An 18,305-nucleotide genomic window follows, 5' to 3' on the forward strand; every position below is an offset into this window, starting at 1 on the left:
GCATTTCATGTATGGTGAATTTTTGTTTTTAGACCGACCTCAACACGACAAACACTATGAGGAACTCCTAGAATTTGAGGATACTTTTCAGGCTCAACACCCACAAGAACCCGCAATGCAAATACCAGTGCGATTAGTATCAGACCTTCGCATGTTACATGACTGTTACAAAAGCTTTTATGCTAAATTAAATTCACCTTCTAAACCAGAAGGGCCAGCTCGTCAGAAGCAACCCATATCTCACCAGCCCACACAGAGGATGCAAACGGTTAAGATAACACACATAAAACAACTAGAGTCAATCATTATCCACGATGACTATATGGATCAAGGGGATGACTACAATAAACCAGAAAACTGAGAAATACTGCTCCACCAAACAGCTATTGCAGATGATGATTGCGATAACCATATTGCCCCCATATCTGCTTATCCATCAACTTTAGGCTCTATTTCACCACCTGATGACATTGGAGGGTTACAAGCGCTTCTAGAAAGAGCTGCAAAACTTTTCAACCTCCCAATGATCGTCCATCAGACTGTTTCTAATATGATTTTAAACAGTCTACCAAAAAGACAGTACGATCAGTACCAATCACAGACTTCATCTTGAATTAAGGCCATGAAGAGACCTGCAACAGTAACCACAGTGATACCACGGCTCAACCAGCTAAATAAAGCCCCAGAACTCCCCAGCCTTCCTGATAGGGCATCCTAAGACCGACTCTATGGTTATGCAGTCAGCACAGAGAACATCAAAAAATCCTGTGGCCTCATGTTCACAATCTCCCCCCTCCCTCTGATAAAGAGGGCTGTTGGCTAGGACAATATTGGGAAAAGATTTTCAGCCATGGCAGCATTAACGATAAGAGCCTCCAATGCCTTAGCTATCCTGGGCAGTTATGTTCGCCAAATGTGGTTGAATCTGGCCCAACTTCTGGATTTCTTATCAGAAGGTCAGTATTGCAAGAAGGTGAAAGAGTATCAGCAGAATTATTGATTTGTCAGTGTTCAGAGAGATGGCAGTGGCAACAGTTCTACAAAGACAAGGCTGGCTTAAAGCAACCTCCTTCCTTCGGATTGGGAAGCTTTATTTGGTAAGCATGCTGATGAAGCGATGCAATCCATAAAAGCTGACACGGAAAGGGCGCGTGCTCTGGGAATACTTCCAGCAAAAAGGATACACTTCATATCGAGGTGGTAGAGGATGGGGTCAATACTCGTTTCGTGGGAGATACCAATCCTGTCGATACCATCAACAAACACAGGGATATCGCCAACAGTACTCTCAACCGTACAGGCCTTTAACAGGCTTCCACTTCCTCCGGCACACAGGAAGAAGACATGCTGCAGATGCTACGAAAGGACAGGATTCCTACCGAAAACAGTGACTACCAAGTACCACCAATCACTTGAATGCCTCCATCACATTTCAAAAACACTCTTCTCAACTGCTTCACAATTTAGTAGGTCCTGGATATTATGAAGTATGGTCACATCCTTGAGTTTCTCCAGAGACCTCCGTACCATCCACCTGTCAAAAGATCTCATACAAGCATGTGAACCTATAAAAGACTGTACTTCCCTTTAGGATTGAGTACCAATCCACATTATTTTGTATATGGCCAAAGTCTGACCATTCAGAGACGAGCTAGCACCCTACCTTTCCAATACTGCATAATGTTATCCTCAATGTCTTGGCATAAATTGAGCAACACTCCCATTCCTCATACTAAACCTCTTTGTCCCTACATCTATAAGTAGTGATAATCTTCATCAAGCTGAATGCAAATGTTGAGAAATCAAAAGTAAACCATCTATCTGAAAGAAACACGTTAGTTAGATGCCTTACCTTAGAATAACCCCCAGGCGTCAGACTCGATCCCGAAAGTTTTCGTCAGCAGTACCCCTGGGCGCAGTAGGCGTCATCTGCGGCTCTGCGTCTGTTGTCTGCATCGTGATCACCGGAATGACGTAGTCGGAGTACTTAGACGCCGCCCTCGCGCTGATGTCTGTTCTTCTTTTTTCCGCACCAGCAAGTGCAGATCCGGGAAGAGCGTACCCTTAGTCATTTTTTGACTAACTTTTTGGACAATTTTGTCTATCTTTTTCGTGTCGACTTCGACTCCTGGTGCCAGTAGGGATGCCCGGTTTCAAACCGTGTGACGCCTGTCACCGAATGATGTTGGTTACTGACCCCACCGCCGGTGTCTCTACTGTCTGGGGGCCGACCACGATGACAAGTTGTGCCCCGTCTGCCGGGCCTTGACGTCGAAAGCTAGGCGGAAGAGGTCCCGCAAGCTCCTCGAGATCTGGCAGTCAGCTCCGCGCCGCTCGAAATGGAAGTCGAGGGACCAGTCACAGAGCCTCAGTCCTCACCGTTCATCGGGATCCAAGTCCTCGCACTCAGGTAAGTCGAGGCATGGCAAAAAAGTCGAAGAGACATCGCTCTTCTGACTCCCCTTGCCGGTCGCGCGACTTGGCCGAGGGTTTGGGTGGTACACCTGCGCGGCTCTGCCCGAGCCGCTGGAGTCTCATCCGGTCCCACACCCTCCGGTCCCTGGACTCAATGCGACTCTGGGCGAGATTTGAGACTTAATTGTGGCCATGAAGACTCTCTTCCCGCTGTCAAGGCCTGCCTGCACGCCTTCGGGCCCTTCCGGTCCGACTGGGGGTCCTAGCGAGCTGGCGGCTTCGACCCCGGAGCTGTCGTCTACTTCGGTCCCGACACCGCAGGCCCCTGTTGGATCCAGGCCGGTCGGCACCAGTTGACCTTACGACTCCTCCGCTGGCACTGACCCCCACGGTGCCACTCCCGGCGCCGTCCTCGGACGATGCCGTCCCTGGTTTGAACCCCAGTCCGGGTCTGGCGCTGCAGAGGCGCAGTCTCCGGCGTCGATGGGTGAGCCCTTTGCTTATGACCGGGCTCCGTCATTTATACCTGTTTATCAGGACACGGATGAAGGGGAGGACTGAGAGGGGTCTGAGGACCCTCTGGCACAGCAGTGCCAGTTAAGTCAGGACTGGGCAGATGAGCTAGGGGAGGCCAGTGTCTAGACACTTTGCCTGATACTGGTTTTATTTCTCCTCCTTCCGTGGCTATGGAGGAGAAAGCTAGTTATTCTGTGGTGTTGGCAGGGTGGCTACGGCCCTGGGCCTTGAGCTCCCTGCAGCGGCCGTGAGGACTAACCTCCTCACCGAGGTGCTTCAACCGCCAGTAAGCTCTTCGGAGCCTCTGCTGCAGTTTAATGAGGCCCTCACTGATGTTCTGATGGGCACTTGGTCCAAGCCCACCACAGTCCTTCCTGTGGATCGGAAAGTGGCCAGGCGCCACCGCTCAGTCCCGGGCGACCCCTGCTTTCTGTCCGTACATCCCACCCCTGAGAGTCTGGTTATCCAGGCCTCCACGTCCCAGACCGCCTTCCCAACCACACCACCGGACCGGGAATCCAAAAGGATGGACCCGTTTGGCAAGAAACTGTTTTCGTCCCTCAGTTTCAGATTGCAAAGCATTAATACTGCATGCCTTTTGAACCGTTGCGGACGTGCTGCCCCAGTGTCTGGAGGAGGCCAGGGCACGGCTCGCCCAAGCTCTTTCTGTGGGGCGGGATGCAGCACGGTGTTCCATCCGATGTGGACTTCACACCACGGACTCGCTGGGTAGAGCGATTGCAACGACGGTGGCGATTCGTTGTCACGCCTGGCTGAGATCCACAAACTTCTAAGGGAATGTCCAGAGCACTCTCATGGACATGCCTTTCGATGGCTGCCGCCTCTTTGGCAACAAGGCGGATAGTGCGCTGGAGCGCTTTAAGGACTCCAGGGCTACGGCCAGGTCCTTGGGCCTGTCGGCCCAGCGCCAGCAAACTTCTGCTTTTCGCTCCTTTCGTGGCCAAGGAAGGGGCACCCCGCACGTTTGTCCAGCCACGGGCCACAGAACCAACCTCAACGAGGTCGCGGACGTGCATTCCGCCGTGACTGAGCAGGGGGACAGAGAGCCAGTCAGTCCACATCCACTCCTGCAGCATCTGCCTCAAAGCCTTCCTAGTCAGTGCTTTCAGGCACATTCCACGCCAGTGGGAGGCAGAGTTCGCCATCACCTGCTCCACTGGCGTACCATCACTTAGGACAGGTGAGTGCTGCAAATCGTCCGAAGGGGCTACTCCCTCCCCTTCGAGGCAACCCCTCCAGCCATGCCACCGCAGTACCACCGCATGTCTGGGGATCACTTGCAACTTTTACAGAAGGAAGTTACGGCCCTCTTGGCGAAGGGGGCCATCGAGCGCCTTCCTGGCCCAGAAGTGGGACGGGGTTGTTACTCCCACTACTTTCTGGTTCCCAAGAAGGGCAAAGGTGGCCTACGCCCTACTTTGGACCTCAGGAGCGTCAACGGCTTCCTCCGGAAGGAGAAGTTCATGATGCTGACTTTATCTCAGGTTTTGGCTGCCCTGGACCCTGGAGACTGAATGGTAGCATTAGACCTGCAGGACGCTTATTTCCACATTCCCGTCCTGCCGGCTCACCAGCTTTTCCTGCTGTTCAAGGTGGGCCACACGCACTTTTAGTTTACCTTGCTCCCCTTCGACCTCACCATTGCCCCTCGGGTGTTCACGAAAGTGATGGCGGTGGTCACAGCTCATCTGCACAGATCAGGGGTTCCAGTCTTCCCCTATCTCGACGACTGGTTGTTGAAGGCGGGCTCATCCCATGCAGTCGTCTCCCACCTTCCAGACTACGGCTGACCTCCTGCATTCGCTGGGGTTCTCAATCAACGTGACAAAGTCACACCGGAGTCCCTCCCAAAAGCTCCTCTTCATCGGAGCAGTTCTGGACTCAGCGCAGTTTCGGGTTTATCCTCCCGAGCAGCGGGTTCAGTATATTCAGGCTCTGATTACAATCTTTCAGCCTTTATCCAGAGTTTCGGTTCGGGTGACCCTGCGGCTTCTGGTACTGAGGGCCATCCTGTTGGTGCATCACGCCAGGTGGCGGATGCTGGCTCTGCAGTGGGACCTAAAGTTCCAGTGGGCACAACATCAGGGCAACCTGTCTGACCACATTCTGATCTCGGAGGGCACTGCGAGATAGTTGCAGTCGTTGCTCAGGGACCGCAATTGGGTCAGTGGCAGATCCCTCTCCCTTCTCAAACCGGAGCACACTGTGGTGACTGATGCGTCCCTCCTGGGATGGGGGGGCCACATGGGAGAGGGGGAGATCAGAGGCCTCTGGTCTTCGGCGGAGTCCCAGCTCCATATCAACCTTCTGGAGCTGCGGGCGATCCGACTTGCACTGAAGGCATTCCTTCCCTCTGTTCGGGAAGTGTAGTGCAGGTGTTCACAGACAACACCACCGCCATGAGGTATTGCAACAAACAGGGCGGGGTGGGGTCATGGACCCTTTGTCAGGAGGCTCTGCGCTTCTGGACATGGCTGGAACATCAGGGCATCACCCTGGTGTTATGTTATGTTAGTATGAATTTGTAGAGCGCACGTTCACCCTGGGGTTTCTTGGCGCTGTGCACCGCTGGGGAACCCGTCCTGGTTATCCCTGTGAGATGGTCCCTATTGGGCATCCCCAAGGTGAAGCCAGGCATCCCCGGCAGCGAGGGGGCCGTTGTGGAGATTAAGCAAGCTATTGCCCAGAGTTGCAGCGTGGGACCCATGGTTAGAGAGGCACCGAGGCGAGATTTATCAAGCCCGCTGACATTGGTTCCGTACCCTGCCGCGTCGGGAATTGAACCCTGGTCCCGGGCCGACCTCTGCTTCTGGGGCTGCCGCCTCTAACCGGTGAGCCACACTTCTCCAGTTCAACACCTGGCAGGTTCTCTGAACGCCAGGGTGGACGAACTCAGCCGTCGGTGCATAATGGATCACGAGTGGCGTCTGAACTTGGACATGGCGCAAGGTCTCTTTCAGCAGTGGGGAGAGCCTTGGTTAGATCTATTCACCACCGAAGAGAACGCGCAATGTCATCAGTTCTGCGCGTTGGAGTTTCCAAGGCGGCACTCACTCGGAGACGCTTTTCGTTGCGAGTGGAGTTGCGGTTTGTTATATGCCTTTCCGCCTATACCACTTCTGCCCAGAGTGCTGAAGAAGATCAGGCGTGACCAGGCCCAAGTCATCCTTGTGGCTCTGGATTGGGCAGGAAGATACTGGTATCCCAAGCTACTCAGTCTGTCAATCGATCCCCTGATTCGACTGCCTCTTGAGGAGGACCTTCTGTCACAGCAGCAGGGGACGGTCCTCCACCCGAACCTGTCCAGCCTCCACCTCCATGTGTGGAGATTGAGCTGCGCCAGTTGATGCCATTTGACTTGCCTTCTGAAGTGTGTGATGTCATTGTGGCAGCCAGGCGTCCCACCACAAAAACGGTATACACCTGCAGGTGGAACAAATTTGTGGCATGGTGCACAGCGAAGGCTGTGGATCCCCTTTCCCCTCTCTTTCTGAGTTTCTCCTCTTTTTAGGTCTCGACCTGCGATGGCTGCGCAGACATGCGCAGACTCGCTGGCGAGACTTAATGAGATAGAGAGAATATCACTAGCCAGGTTAAGCCCGCCCCTCTTCTCCATTGGCTGGCCTCAAAAACGGAAGCCAGCCATTGGAGAAGAGGTCCTAGTGACGTTCTTCTTTCTCTTTAAGCCCGTCCTTTTCAGATTGGGTTCCTTGACTTACTGCTGAAGTAAAAGGTTTCTTATCTTCTTTATGGGTCCAGATGGCCCCATAAAGAAGATCAGGAACCTTTTACCCCAGCAGGAAGTCGGGGCCCCCAGTCTGAAAAGGACGGGGCTAAAAGCGTAAAGTTGATGTCATCCCGAGTGCTTGTTTTTTAAAGCCTGCTGTGTTTGCCTCTGCAGGTCGCTGGAGCCGTGCGTGTGTGGGCTGGTCTGAGAGTGCGGAGGCGGAGCTCGCTTCTCCAGGCTGTAAATGAACCTCGGACATCCACTACAGTATGGGCACAGTGGGGGGTTCCTTTAATGAAAGAGCAAAAGTAAACATCAGAGTTTCCAGGGATTTTATTAATTGTCTCCGAATTAAATTAAAGCGCAAAGTAAATGAAAACGGATCTTGATAATGAAATTGCAGCGGGGTTAAGAACCCATCTGGAAACTCAACCATACGTGGGCCGGAGGATACTGGGGAGGAGTGGGCGTTAGTGTTGTTTTTCACTTGCCGCTCCTCAGATTTACAATGGTTGCGCTTTTCATGTAAGTATTGGAAATGGCATCCATCTCCCCATGCTACATTAATGTCCATCCATGACGGAGCATCGAATACCGATCGTTTGTTTTCTTCAACAATCTTGTTAAATTTCAGCAATCCTTGCCCCACACACACACACACACACACACACCCAGCCCCCCCCCCCCCCAGGGTGAACATTAAGTGCTCTGAAAGACCATCTGAAGCCGTGTACATCGACCTAGGTCTACTCGGTGACATCCTCTGCGTCATGGTGTTGTTAGCAACAATTTCTACGCGAGAGCCGCGAGATGGGGGTTCAGAACACGGGGCGCGCGAAAGTATGAGGAGACATAGAAGAACTGGCACTTAAAGGACAGGAGTGCTGCTCAGCTGGGGAAATGCACAGCATTTCTATTTCTCCTCTTTGGTCTCCATGGTGGCACAATCAAGATGGGGGTGTGGGAAGAACAATGGCTGTAATGTATGGGACCCTCACAGAACTATGTTTCCATTCTACAACTTTAATGCATTTTTCAAAGTTTCGGGCGTCTGAAAAAGGAGCCACACTTATCTAAAACATAAGAAAACGCTATTTGGGAGGTAAATTGTTACCGACAAAACGTTTCACTTGTGTGTGTGTGTGTGTGTGGCTCTGTGGATCTGTGTGGCTCTGTGGATCTGTGTGGCTCTGTGGGTCTGTGTGTTGCTCTGTCGGTCTGTGTGTTGCTCTGTCGGTCTGTGTGTTGCTCTGTCGGTCTGTGTGTTGCTCTGTGGGTCTGTGTGTTGCTCTGTGGGTCTGTGTGTTGCTCTGTGGGTCTGTGTGTGGCTTTGTGGGTCTGTGTGTGTGGCTCTGTGTGTGGCACTCGTGTGTATGTGTGGCACTGTTGTGTGTGTGTGATGTGTGTGGCGCTTGTGTGTGTGTGGCGCTTGTGTGTGTGTGTGGCGCTGTCGTTTGTGTGTGTGGCGCTTTCGTTTGTGTATGTGTGTGTGTGGCGCTTTAGTTTGTGTGTGTGTGTGTGTGTGTGTGTGTGTGTGGCGCTTTCGTGTGTGTGTGTGGCGCTTTCGTGTGTGTGTGTGGCGCTTTTGTGTGTGTGGCGCTCTCGTGTGTGTGTGTGTGGCGCTCGTGTGTGTGTGTCTCTGTGTGTGTGGTGCTGTGTGTATGTGTGGCGCTGTGTGTGTGTGTGTGTGTGTAGCTGTGTGTGTGGGTACAAATGCAATAAGTCTCGCATTTGCGACAGATTAAGCTATTGGCATTGTAAATGACAATGCCTTTTTTTTATCTGTTTTCAAAACCAACACATACATAAAAATGTTGTCATTTACATGCCAATAGCTCTAACTTTTGCAAAGGCGAGACCGTTGCATTGTAAATGCTTGTTTCTTTCCCTGGGCCAGCAGGGCTCTGCTCTGGGCACCATCAAGGGATCTCTTTCAGCTGTTTCAGCCTTCTTGAGGCTTCCTGATCAGCCTTCTCTTTAAGTTCCCTGTTCTAAATAGATTCTTGAAAGGCATTAACCACATGTTTCCTCCTGCACCTTTCATAATGCCTCAGTGGGACTTGAATCTGGTATTAACCTATCTGATGTGTGCTCCGTTTGAGCCACTCCACAACTGTCCTCTTCTGACTCTCAAAACTGCTTTCCTGGTTGCCATCACCTCTGCCAGAATAGTGAGCGAGCTCCAGGCTCGTTCCTCTAAGCATTCTCTCCTCTCTGCCCATCCGGAAAAAGTTGTTCTGAGGACTCGTCCTTCTTTTCTACTCAAGGTAGTTACTGCCTTTCACATGGGCCAGACCATTACCATGCCAACCTTCTTTCTGCCTCAGCATCCTTCGAAAGAGGAAGAGAGGCTCCACTGTCTGGACCCAAAACGTACGCTTTCTTTTTACCTGAACCGCACACAACCGTTCCGGGTGGACGACCAACCTTTTGTTGGCGACATAGGCGCTAAGAAGGGACGGGCGATGCACAAACGGACCATCTCTCTGTGGGTCGTTTTGTGCATCAAAGTCTGTTATTCCTTGGCTAAAAATGATCCTCCTGAAGGGCTGCGCGCCCATTCCACTCGGGTCACTGCGGCTACTACTGCCCTGGGAGTCCCTTTGCAGGACATTTGTCAGGCAGCTACGTGGGCCTCGCTGCACACGTTTGCCAAGCACTACTGCCCCGACTGCCAAGTCTGGAAGGGTCGCTTCTTTGGCCGTTTGGTTCCCAGGACATCCTGGTGTGACCTTGGTTCGCAGACCCACCACCGGGGTTGGTATTGCTGGGGTATCTATTCTACGGTAAGGAATCTAACTAACGTGTTTCTTTCAGATGCACAAATGACTTACCTTCGGTAATGATATATCTGTAAGAAACATTAGTTAGTTAGATTCCTTACCGCCCCACCCATCCTCCCCGTTCTGTGAACGGATATCTAGGGTTAAGGTCATCCCTTTCAGGGCCCTAGTTTCATGGCACCAGTGTCAGTTTCTTGCATGGCTTTGTGTTCCTGGTGCGGAAAGCTATGTACAGAACTGACGTCAGCGAACGAGGGCGGTGCCCAAGTGCTCCGACGAAGTCATTCCGGCGATCACAACGCCGACGACGGGTGCGGAGCCGCAGACGACGCCTACCGACGTGCAGGGGTACTGCTGACGAAAACTTTCCGGATCCAGTCTGACGCCTGGGGGTTATTCTAAGGTAAGGAATCTAACTAACTAATGTTTCTTACAGATATAGCGTTACCAAAGGTAAATAACTTGTGCTGCGGTGCAAATGACACATATTGTTTCTAGGAGTAACTATGCTGGGAAACAAAAATGTGTTTTGTTGACTTATTGTAGAATAATTATGTTTTTGTTTTGTTTTCAAGCATTTTTTTGAGATAACGGATGATCAGTTTGATTTCCATACATACTGTATGCGAAAGATGACCCTGCGTGCCTATGTTGATCTCCTGAGATTAGAAGATGTACTGAGGCAGCATGCTTTTTATTTTAAAGCTGCTCGATCAGCGATCGAAATCTACTTGAACCTGTATGACAATCCCTTGACCTGTGAAAGTAAAGAGCAAGAAGTCAATTCAGGTAATATTTTATGATATGCCGCTTTAATTTGTGTGGTGAAAGATGCATCATCTGTTATCGTAAAGATAGACACAATATTAATATTGTAGAAGGGGACATTTTGTTAAATGAAATTAATCTTAATATTCACATTAGTCAACAGCTCAAAAATGAAAAAATACCACAATTTTGATGCATCTACTTGTCCAGCACAGGATCTTTCCCAGATTCATAACCTTCGGCTGGTCCTTGAAAACTCCACAAATGTAGTATATTTCTTCTCTCTTTTTGAAGCTTGCTCCTTAAAATTGTGAACCTAAATAAAAACTCACATCCGAACAGAAGCACTGAATAAAATGCCTATCTCTTAAAAAAAAAAAGCCTACAGTCAGGCTTTTGTCAGGATTAGGAGTTTAGCCCTCATGTTGTCAATTTACTTTGTAATTTTAGTTTTTTACTCGGGAGACCAGAACTTTAGAATACACTTGCAGTTTTTAATATTTTTTTCCATTTCAGAGGCATCCTTTTCACTCCTTGGAGGGTTTGCCAATCTCTGGTTGCCATTCTGTACCATGTTCTGAATTAAGAGTGGTTTATTTTTCCCGTCTTTTGCCAACCAGGGTTTATCCAGATATTACAGGCAATATGATAGCAAAGTGTCAAAAATGATTTGGCAATTGAGATGCTTAAAAAAGCTGCCTGCTGAGCATGACATTGCAACTGGCCTACTTAGTTTGAAAAATAAACAAATGGCTATTGAGAGGGAGACCGCTTTTCTCAGCCCGGTACTCCAAGGCCTTGTAGCCTTTTAAAACGTCTTCCCATGCTAGGCCTTCTGGAAGTGGTATTAGGCCTTGAAGGGATTCTGTCCCCATAGAAAACGACAAGAGCAGTCACTGCTCTCTCCTCTGCTACTTAGGGTGCGGCCTCCATACCCCCGCAATAGGGTTTATTTGTATACTTCTCCCAAATTCTCCCACGCCATGGTCTTCTTGTCACCAAGATTTCTGATGGCGCCTTGTTGGCTCTGTGTGATGCTCATGCAGAGGGCTCAGTTTGGGACTTCCACACTGTTCGCTTCAGCGGGGAGATCTGAATCTAGGGGAGCCATTTCAGCCCAGGGAGTCAGCCTCCTTTAGGCATATGACTCATTCTGGACCCTCTTCACAGACTGGGTGAGGAGATGACAATAATAATGAAGATGAAAATATTGATGTCTGCCTTCTCCAGCTGTTCAGCGTGAAAAGGGTTATTAGGAATAATTAGACTTTTCTGCTATCTAAGATTTACATACGAATCAAACTACTTTTTCTAAATCCTGGTACTGTAGATAAGTGTTCCCCCTCCATTTACTAGATCTGTGGACCGTTTAAAAATACTGAATTTGGAGGGCTACGCGCCTCAGATCATCTAGGAGACCTGAGAGAGCAATATCTTAACAGACTTTTTATAGATCTATTGTGGGGTGAAGTAATTAACGTTACTCTGATTTTAGCAGATCTCGGCCTGGGTTATAGTGAAGCTACAAGTAACTTTCCTTTCTTTGAGATCACTAACTGGAGAAGGAAAGTGAGTTATCTGTAACAGTAGTTCTCCAGTGATGGATTCTTCCCCAGATTCATAAGCAATTGTCTTTATACTGTAAATGTTACTTGCTGAACCGATTCTCTTAAAAGAAGAACTGCCCTGAATTCAGCCATATTGATTGTTAAAAGAATATACAAAAGGCACCTTTTCAGTGCCTTGCATTCAGATGTGCTTTTTAGGTTTGGGTTTCAGATGTATTTTTAGCTATTCTCTAAAATACAGATAGTGTGAACAGTAGCTCCTCCCAGAGCAGTATTACTCTCTCAGCTTAAGCTAGTTGCTATTTTGTATAGCATTCTGCCTTCCAGGTAGTGCTTTCTCTGGAGTGCCTGCTGGAAATCTGAAAAGGATACTTAATCATAATTAATCACTACCAGCACCGGGAAAGCCACTGGGCAAGCTTTGCTGTGTGAAGCAGCATTTGCACATGCAACACATGTAAACAGCATATGTGATTACCTGTGTTTATAGGTGTTGACACATTAAGGCCTGATCCATTGGTTTTGCCTATGCTGATTTCTTTCACTTTGCGATTTTTTGTGTAAAAAGTTGGAAGTTAGAGGAAAGAATGTGGAAATATGATTTGCGTGATGTACCGGAGGACCAGCCTAGCGGCGGGTAATAATTGGCAGTGAATAATTATAAGATTATGAATCTGGGAACGAACTCTAGCTGGAAAGCAATTGTTACCAGTAAGTGACTTTCTTACAGCTATCTCATACACCAATGTTTTCAGGATCTTGTGCCAAAGTTATAAGTTGTAGTGAGACCCAAGGTACATGGACAGTCATCCCACATGCCTGCAGCATTGCCTTTTAAGTGTACCTGCTTGCCTCAAATCTCAGTTCGTTTGTTATGAAACCTCCTGTTATAAAGATTCTTGTTTCTTTTTCAACACAACTGTAAGCCTTTATAAATTGCAACATGGTTTGTATTCACTGTGCAATGAGTCATCACTAAAAATATTTTGCATACCTAATTGTAAGGAGACTTTTTGTGTACATGATGCTATGAGTATTTGTTAGATCAGCTCTGTTTTCATTTGTTACACAGCGCACTTTAAACAAATATCTCAGATGTCTTGAGTTCACCATTCATAAGAAACAGTCACTCCCTCAGTATTTCTCTACACATTTTTTTAAGAAACTGCTTTGGAGACGTTCCTATGAAATGGTTTAAATAATATTGTACACCGGAAAATATACTTCTTTTTTGCTACTGTTTAAGATACAATGATTCTTCATATGCCTGAATGTGAAATCTTCCATCAATTTAGTTTACCCAATTATTGATTTATAATAACAATATCACAATTTCTTATGAATACTTATACCCGGAGATTCATCATCTTTGCTTCCAGGACAAATTCAGGCCAAGTTTTGAGCCACTAGCTGCCTTCTGTTCCAGGTAAAGGCTTAATTCAGTATTATAATGTGAAGGGGGGTGGAGGAGGATATTATCTTCCGCCTAATCATCCTTTTCCAGTAAACTGAGGCATCTGACTAGATTTTACCTAAATATGACCTCCATCCTTGCAAACCTCTTACCCCACAGAATCAACAAAGTAAGGTTTTGCTTTTTTGATCAGTAGCAAGAAGGAAGAAGGACCGATCCGAAGCTAGTACTGATGTGGGTACAACCGATGAGACATTTGGCAAAGGAATAGAAACCACATCAGGCTCTGGAGCTAAACTAAAGCGACTTTGAATGGGATCAGCCGAGACCCGAGCTACCTATGAAAGTGTGGCTTTGGACCTGCCAACCACCCGCCATCTCTGTGGTTCCTGAAAGCGCTCCACAGGGAGGCAGAGCTATTTTGAAAACTTGCAGCATAGCCTCCCTGGAGGAGTTAACTTCTGCGGATCCAAATACCGCGCAGGAAACTCTTGTGCTTCCTGTAGAGGATGGGAACAGGCTTAGAGGATGAGTAAGAATCCCGATGTAGATCACAAGGACGCCAATTACTAGACCTCACATTGTAATGGGAGCATTTGGAGGTAGAGACTTGTTTGCTGTGCTTCTTGTTTTTCTTGAAGGTTTGTTCTTCTGCTTATCCGAGGAGGATGACCCTGAGTGGGAACAGTCCAGTTTATTGCTGGCATCTGGCATATTCAATTTGGCATCCTGCTCCTTGATCGCCTAAGAGTGCATTAACTGAGCAATTTATTTCAGGATTTGGAATCATGCGAAGGCCCCAGATTCCACATTCAAATGTTGCATAGGTGTGTGACAGACCTATCTTTATATCACAAATGACACAGATTGAAATCTGTGACATTTGGTGGTAACATCCATGCTCTGTTGCCAAGGGTTTGGTAGAATCAGGAGTGGAGCTCTTGATCCATATCGAAGGATAGAAAAAAAGGAACACAATCTCTTATCACTTAAAGAATGTATTAATTTGGCACAAAGGATACTGGTGTGCAATTGACAAAACCTGTTAAAAGACAAATTATTTACCATGCAGGTGACCAAACCACACTACACTAAGTCTCCATACAAAGGTAGTTTATCCTAGACCTAAGGGCTTTCTATAGTGTGGATGGCATACCTGTACAGTTGTACTCATATGTTGCTTGTGCTACTCAAGAGCGAGCATTACTTGTGGATAGTGTGTGAAGTTAGTTGGTGAATAGAATTTGACCCAGGTGGTTGAACAGATCATTTTGAAATGGGCCATTAAGGAACATTTAAGGAACGACATGTCTTGTTAATGTTGGTTTTCTTTAAGGATAGTGCCTAAACTGCTCCAGAATTTGAGTGCCATTAAAGGTAATTATTCTTTTTAGGGTTCTTCCAGGTTTTCACCAAGTGGTCACTGAGAGCATTGTATTGTGAGTTTGTTATCTGAAGAGTGGCTGTATGTTGGTGATTATTTTGGTAAGATTGCTGGATGTCTGTTCTGTACATTATGAAAAGGTATGACAAAAGTGGTAGATCTGATTTAAGGGCAGATTGTTTTTACACTGTGCTAAAACCTGCAAACCGATACTTTGTAACACTTAATCTCACATATTACCATAGAAGGTTAACCTCCTCTGAAAAACCCTGGAAGTAGAGGATTTTGACTGTGATAAGATCTAAAAAAGCACTTTTAGGCGGGATTGCATGTGACATCGTTATAATGTTGTGACAGTATACCTGATGGATGGATGGAAGGGAGGGAGGGAGGGAGGGAGAGAGTGAGAGAGAGAGAGAGAGAGAGAAATATATGTGTGTGTGAATTTCATAGGGAGAGACACACAGATACTGTGAGAATACCTCTTTTGATATGGTTACCCCCCACTTTATGCCTGGTATTGATTTGGTTTTGATTGTAATGCACATGGTCCCTGCCAACCAGGTCCTCTGTGCCAGTGATTCTTCCCTAAGTGCCAGGGAGGCCATAAAGAATACATGGGCTGGAAACTCTGTGACTCCATTTCCACAGCATCATGATGGCCAGTTTATATAAAGGCCTGGCTGAAACATGTAGACCACTCACAGGATGCAGAAGTTTCCTAAACACAACTCCACCTACATCTGATGCCTTGTTTTTTGCTACTACAAGAGGCCCAATCATTAAAACTAATCTCTTGGGACCACTGGACAGTTTTTAAATCTCACCTTCATGCCACCCACACCGCATGGGACCACTGGACAGTTTTTAAATCTCACCTTCATGCCACCCACACCGCACACTCAGTAAGTATACCCGCTCCGCTGTAATACAGGCGTTGTAGCACACCAGGGACACACTCGGTGTCACCAGGTGGGCCCGATGATGAAGCATGCCACCAACTAGGTTGGTGGGCGAGGGCTTCATTAACCCCTTCCATGCTCATGACGAACCCCAGCCGTCATGCACTACGGTGCTCGTGTGCTGATGACGGCTGGGGTTCGTCACGGCCCGCCCCTGTTCGTGCTGTTTACAGCACACCAGGGGAATCGCGGCCGCATCGAAGGGGTTAAGAAAGAAGATTGCTACCTTCTGGCAACAACACACAGCTTTGAGTTTTTTCACCCCGTCTTGACAGACTAGTTCTCATTGATTATACATATTTAACTAGGGGATATGAACTAGTTCTCAAAAATCCTATCTCTCCCTTTGATACTAATACTATTCCAAGAAAACCACCCATTAGATGTTTTCTGAGCAGCCATCTTGGAATGGTATTGTGCAGTGCTTCATTGTTTTACTGCTCCAAGATATCAAGGATGTTGCTAAATTGGCAGCCATGTTTGAACTTGAAAACCATATACCCATTGCAAATTGTATTTGTTTATTGCAAGCATACGCCCGCCATGTTTAGGCGCTATCAGGTTTCCTTTTTTTATTTTTATTCTTTTACTTTTTCTCCTGCTTGGTGAATTTGTTTTATTGTGGACAGGTAAGTGGGTAAATGTAAGAATGAGTTAGTGTTTGGATGAATGGATTAATGACAGGTGTATATAATTAAAAAGAAATCCACTTGTGAAATTAACATGATGCATCAAAGATCAAATTTTCCGGATTAAAAAAAAGTCTTATTTGGCGCCATGGAATGCGGTGACAAATTATGACAGTGTTATCATTTCATCAGAGCTCTGATAATAGCATCTATGATTAGGCCTTGACGTATTTTATGTCCGGGTTTTGGTCTAGCAAGGCTATGATTATGCCACCTTCTCAATTATTCCAGAGTGAAAACGCCATTCTGCGAATGTATGACGTTACAACGCATACATTCATAACGCATACCATCACAACGCAACTTTTACAACGCAGGATCCATCACAATGCATGCCATTACAACGCATGCCATTACAACGCAGATGCTATTACAACGCATGCCTTTACAACGTAAGTATAGGTAAGTATATAATTTAATTAATATTAATTTACATTTATTTTAATTACAATTTTCTTGAAATAATTGATTTAAATTAATTTTATTTTTTTATTTATTAAAATATAATTTACTATTCTAAATCCAGGGGGGTGTGATAGTAGGGTAAGTGTTAGATAGTGTAGGGGTAAGAATTACTATTCTAACTCCTGGGGGGTGTAATAGTAGGGTAAGTGTTGGATAGTGTAGGGGTAAAAATTACTATTTTAACTCCAAGGGGGTGTAATAGTAGGGTTAGCGCTGGATAGTGTAGGGGTAAAAATTACTATTCTAACTCCAAGGGGGTGTAATAGTAGGGTAAGTGCTGGATAGTGTAGGGGTAAAAATTACTATTCTAACTCCAGGGGGGTGTAATAGTAGGGTAAGTGTTGGATAGTGTAGGGATAAAAATTACTATTTTAACTCCAAGGGGGTGTAATAGTAGGATAAGTGCTGGATAGTGTAGGGGTAAAAATTACTATTCTAACTCCAGGGGGGGTAATAGTAGGGTAAGTGTTGGATAGTGTAGGGGTAAAAATTACTATTCTAACTCCATGGGGGTGTAATAGTAGGGTAAATGCTGGATATTGTAGGGGTAAAAATTACTATTCTAACTCCAGGGGGGTGTTATAGTAGGGTAAGTGCTGGATAGTGTAGGGGTAAAAATTACTATTCTAACTCCAGGGGGGTGTAATAGTAGGGTAAGTGTTGGATAGTGAACAAGGAGTTTAATTAAAATAAATTTAATTTTTATTATTTAATTATATTAATTATTTTAAGAAAATTAATAAAAAATGGTAATTACATTTAAATTAAATGAATATTAATACAATTATATACTTACCTTGTAATGGCATGCATTGTAATAGCATCTGCGTTGTAATGGCATGCATTGTAATGGCATGCGTTGTAATGGATCCTGCGTTGTAAAAGATGCGTTGTGATGGTAGTTCGTTGTAAAAGTTGCGTTGCGATGGTTGTTTCCCCATTCTGCTCACTTTCTTACTTTAGTTTCTTAGCAAGTGTCTTGTGAAGACCTCCAGTGAATTTATTTTTAAGCATTTTCTCAATTTAACAAAATGATAGCGTAAATAAACTCAGATTCCGCTTGTATCTGAGTGCCTAGATTGCCAACTAAGAGTCAAGGAGATTTGCCTGCAGCCTGGCATTCGCTACTTGACCATATTGTGTCAATCTTGGGCTGATCACTTCATCTTCCCTGCGCCACTGTTCTCTTGTTTGCCATAAAGTGTGAGCATACACTATGCTCATTTACAATCACTGTATTTTACTACTGGTTAAACTTTGGAAAGTCTTGTCAGAATTAAACTGATATGGTTTGTTTATAGTTTATTTGTGGAAAAGGAGGTTTTGCTATAATAAAAGGATTCAGTTGTAGGAAGACTGCTTCGAGTTTGTGCGCACCCACACATCTACATGCTTTAGAATATTCACCTAATCTCCTACAATCCCATTACATATTAGAAAAGGTTAAAAATGTATTGCTGGCTACTTGTACCATGGCAGAAAGTGGCCAGTCGTTCCCCAAAAAAGATAAGGAGTTCCTTCATGTGGCAAAATGTTTTTCTCCTAGAGAAAAAAAAAATATTAGTTCTAACAAGTGAATTTGCCCTGTAGATT

General features: G+C 46.3%; 1 protein-coding gene across 1 annotated transcript in view; it reads left to right on the top strand.

Moving 5' to 3' along the window:
- Nucleotides 1-18,305, top strand: part of NAA16 (N-alpha-acetyltransferase 16, NatA auxiliary subunit) — a 772,708-nt gene that overhangs the window by 544,652 nt on the left and 209,751 nt on the right. Inside the window, exon 14 of the mRNA XM_086934938.1 lies at nucleotides 10,038-10,251. Within this exon, the coding sequence (XP_086791064.1) occupies nucleotides 10,038-10,251 (214 nt within the window). The remainder of the gene's footprint in view (nucleotides 1-10,037; nucleotides 10,252-18,305) is intronic.

The sequence above is a fragment of the Lissotriton vulgaris genome, chromosome 8 (genome assembly GCF_964263255.1).
Source record: "Lissotriton vulgaris chromosome 8, aLisVul1.2, whole genome shotgun sequence".
In the NCBI taxonomy this organism is placed as follows: Eukaryota; Metazoa; Chordata; class Amphibia; order Caudata; family Salamandridae; genus Lissotriton; species Lissotriton vulgaris.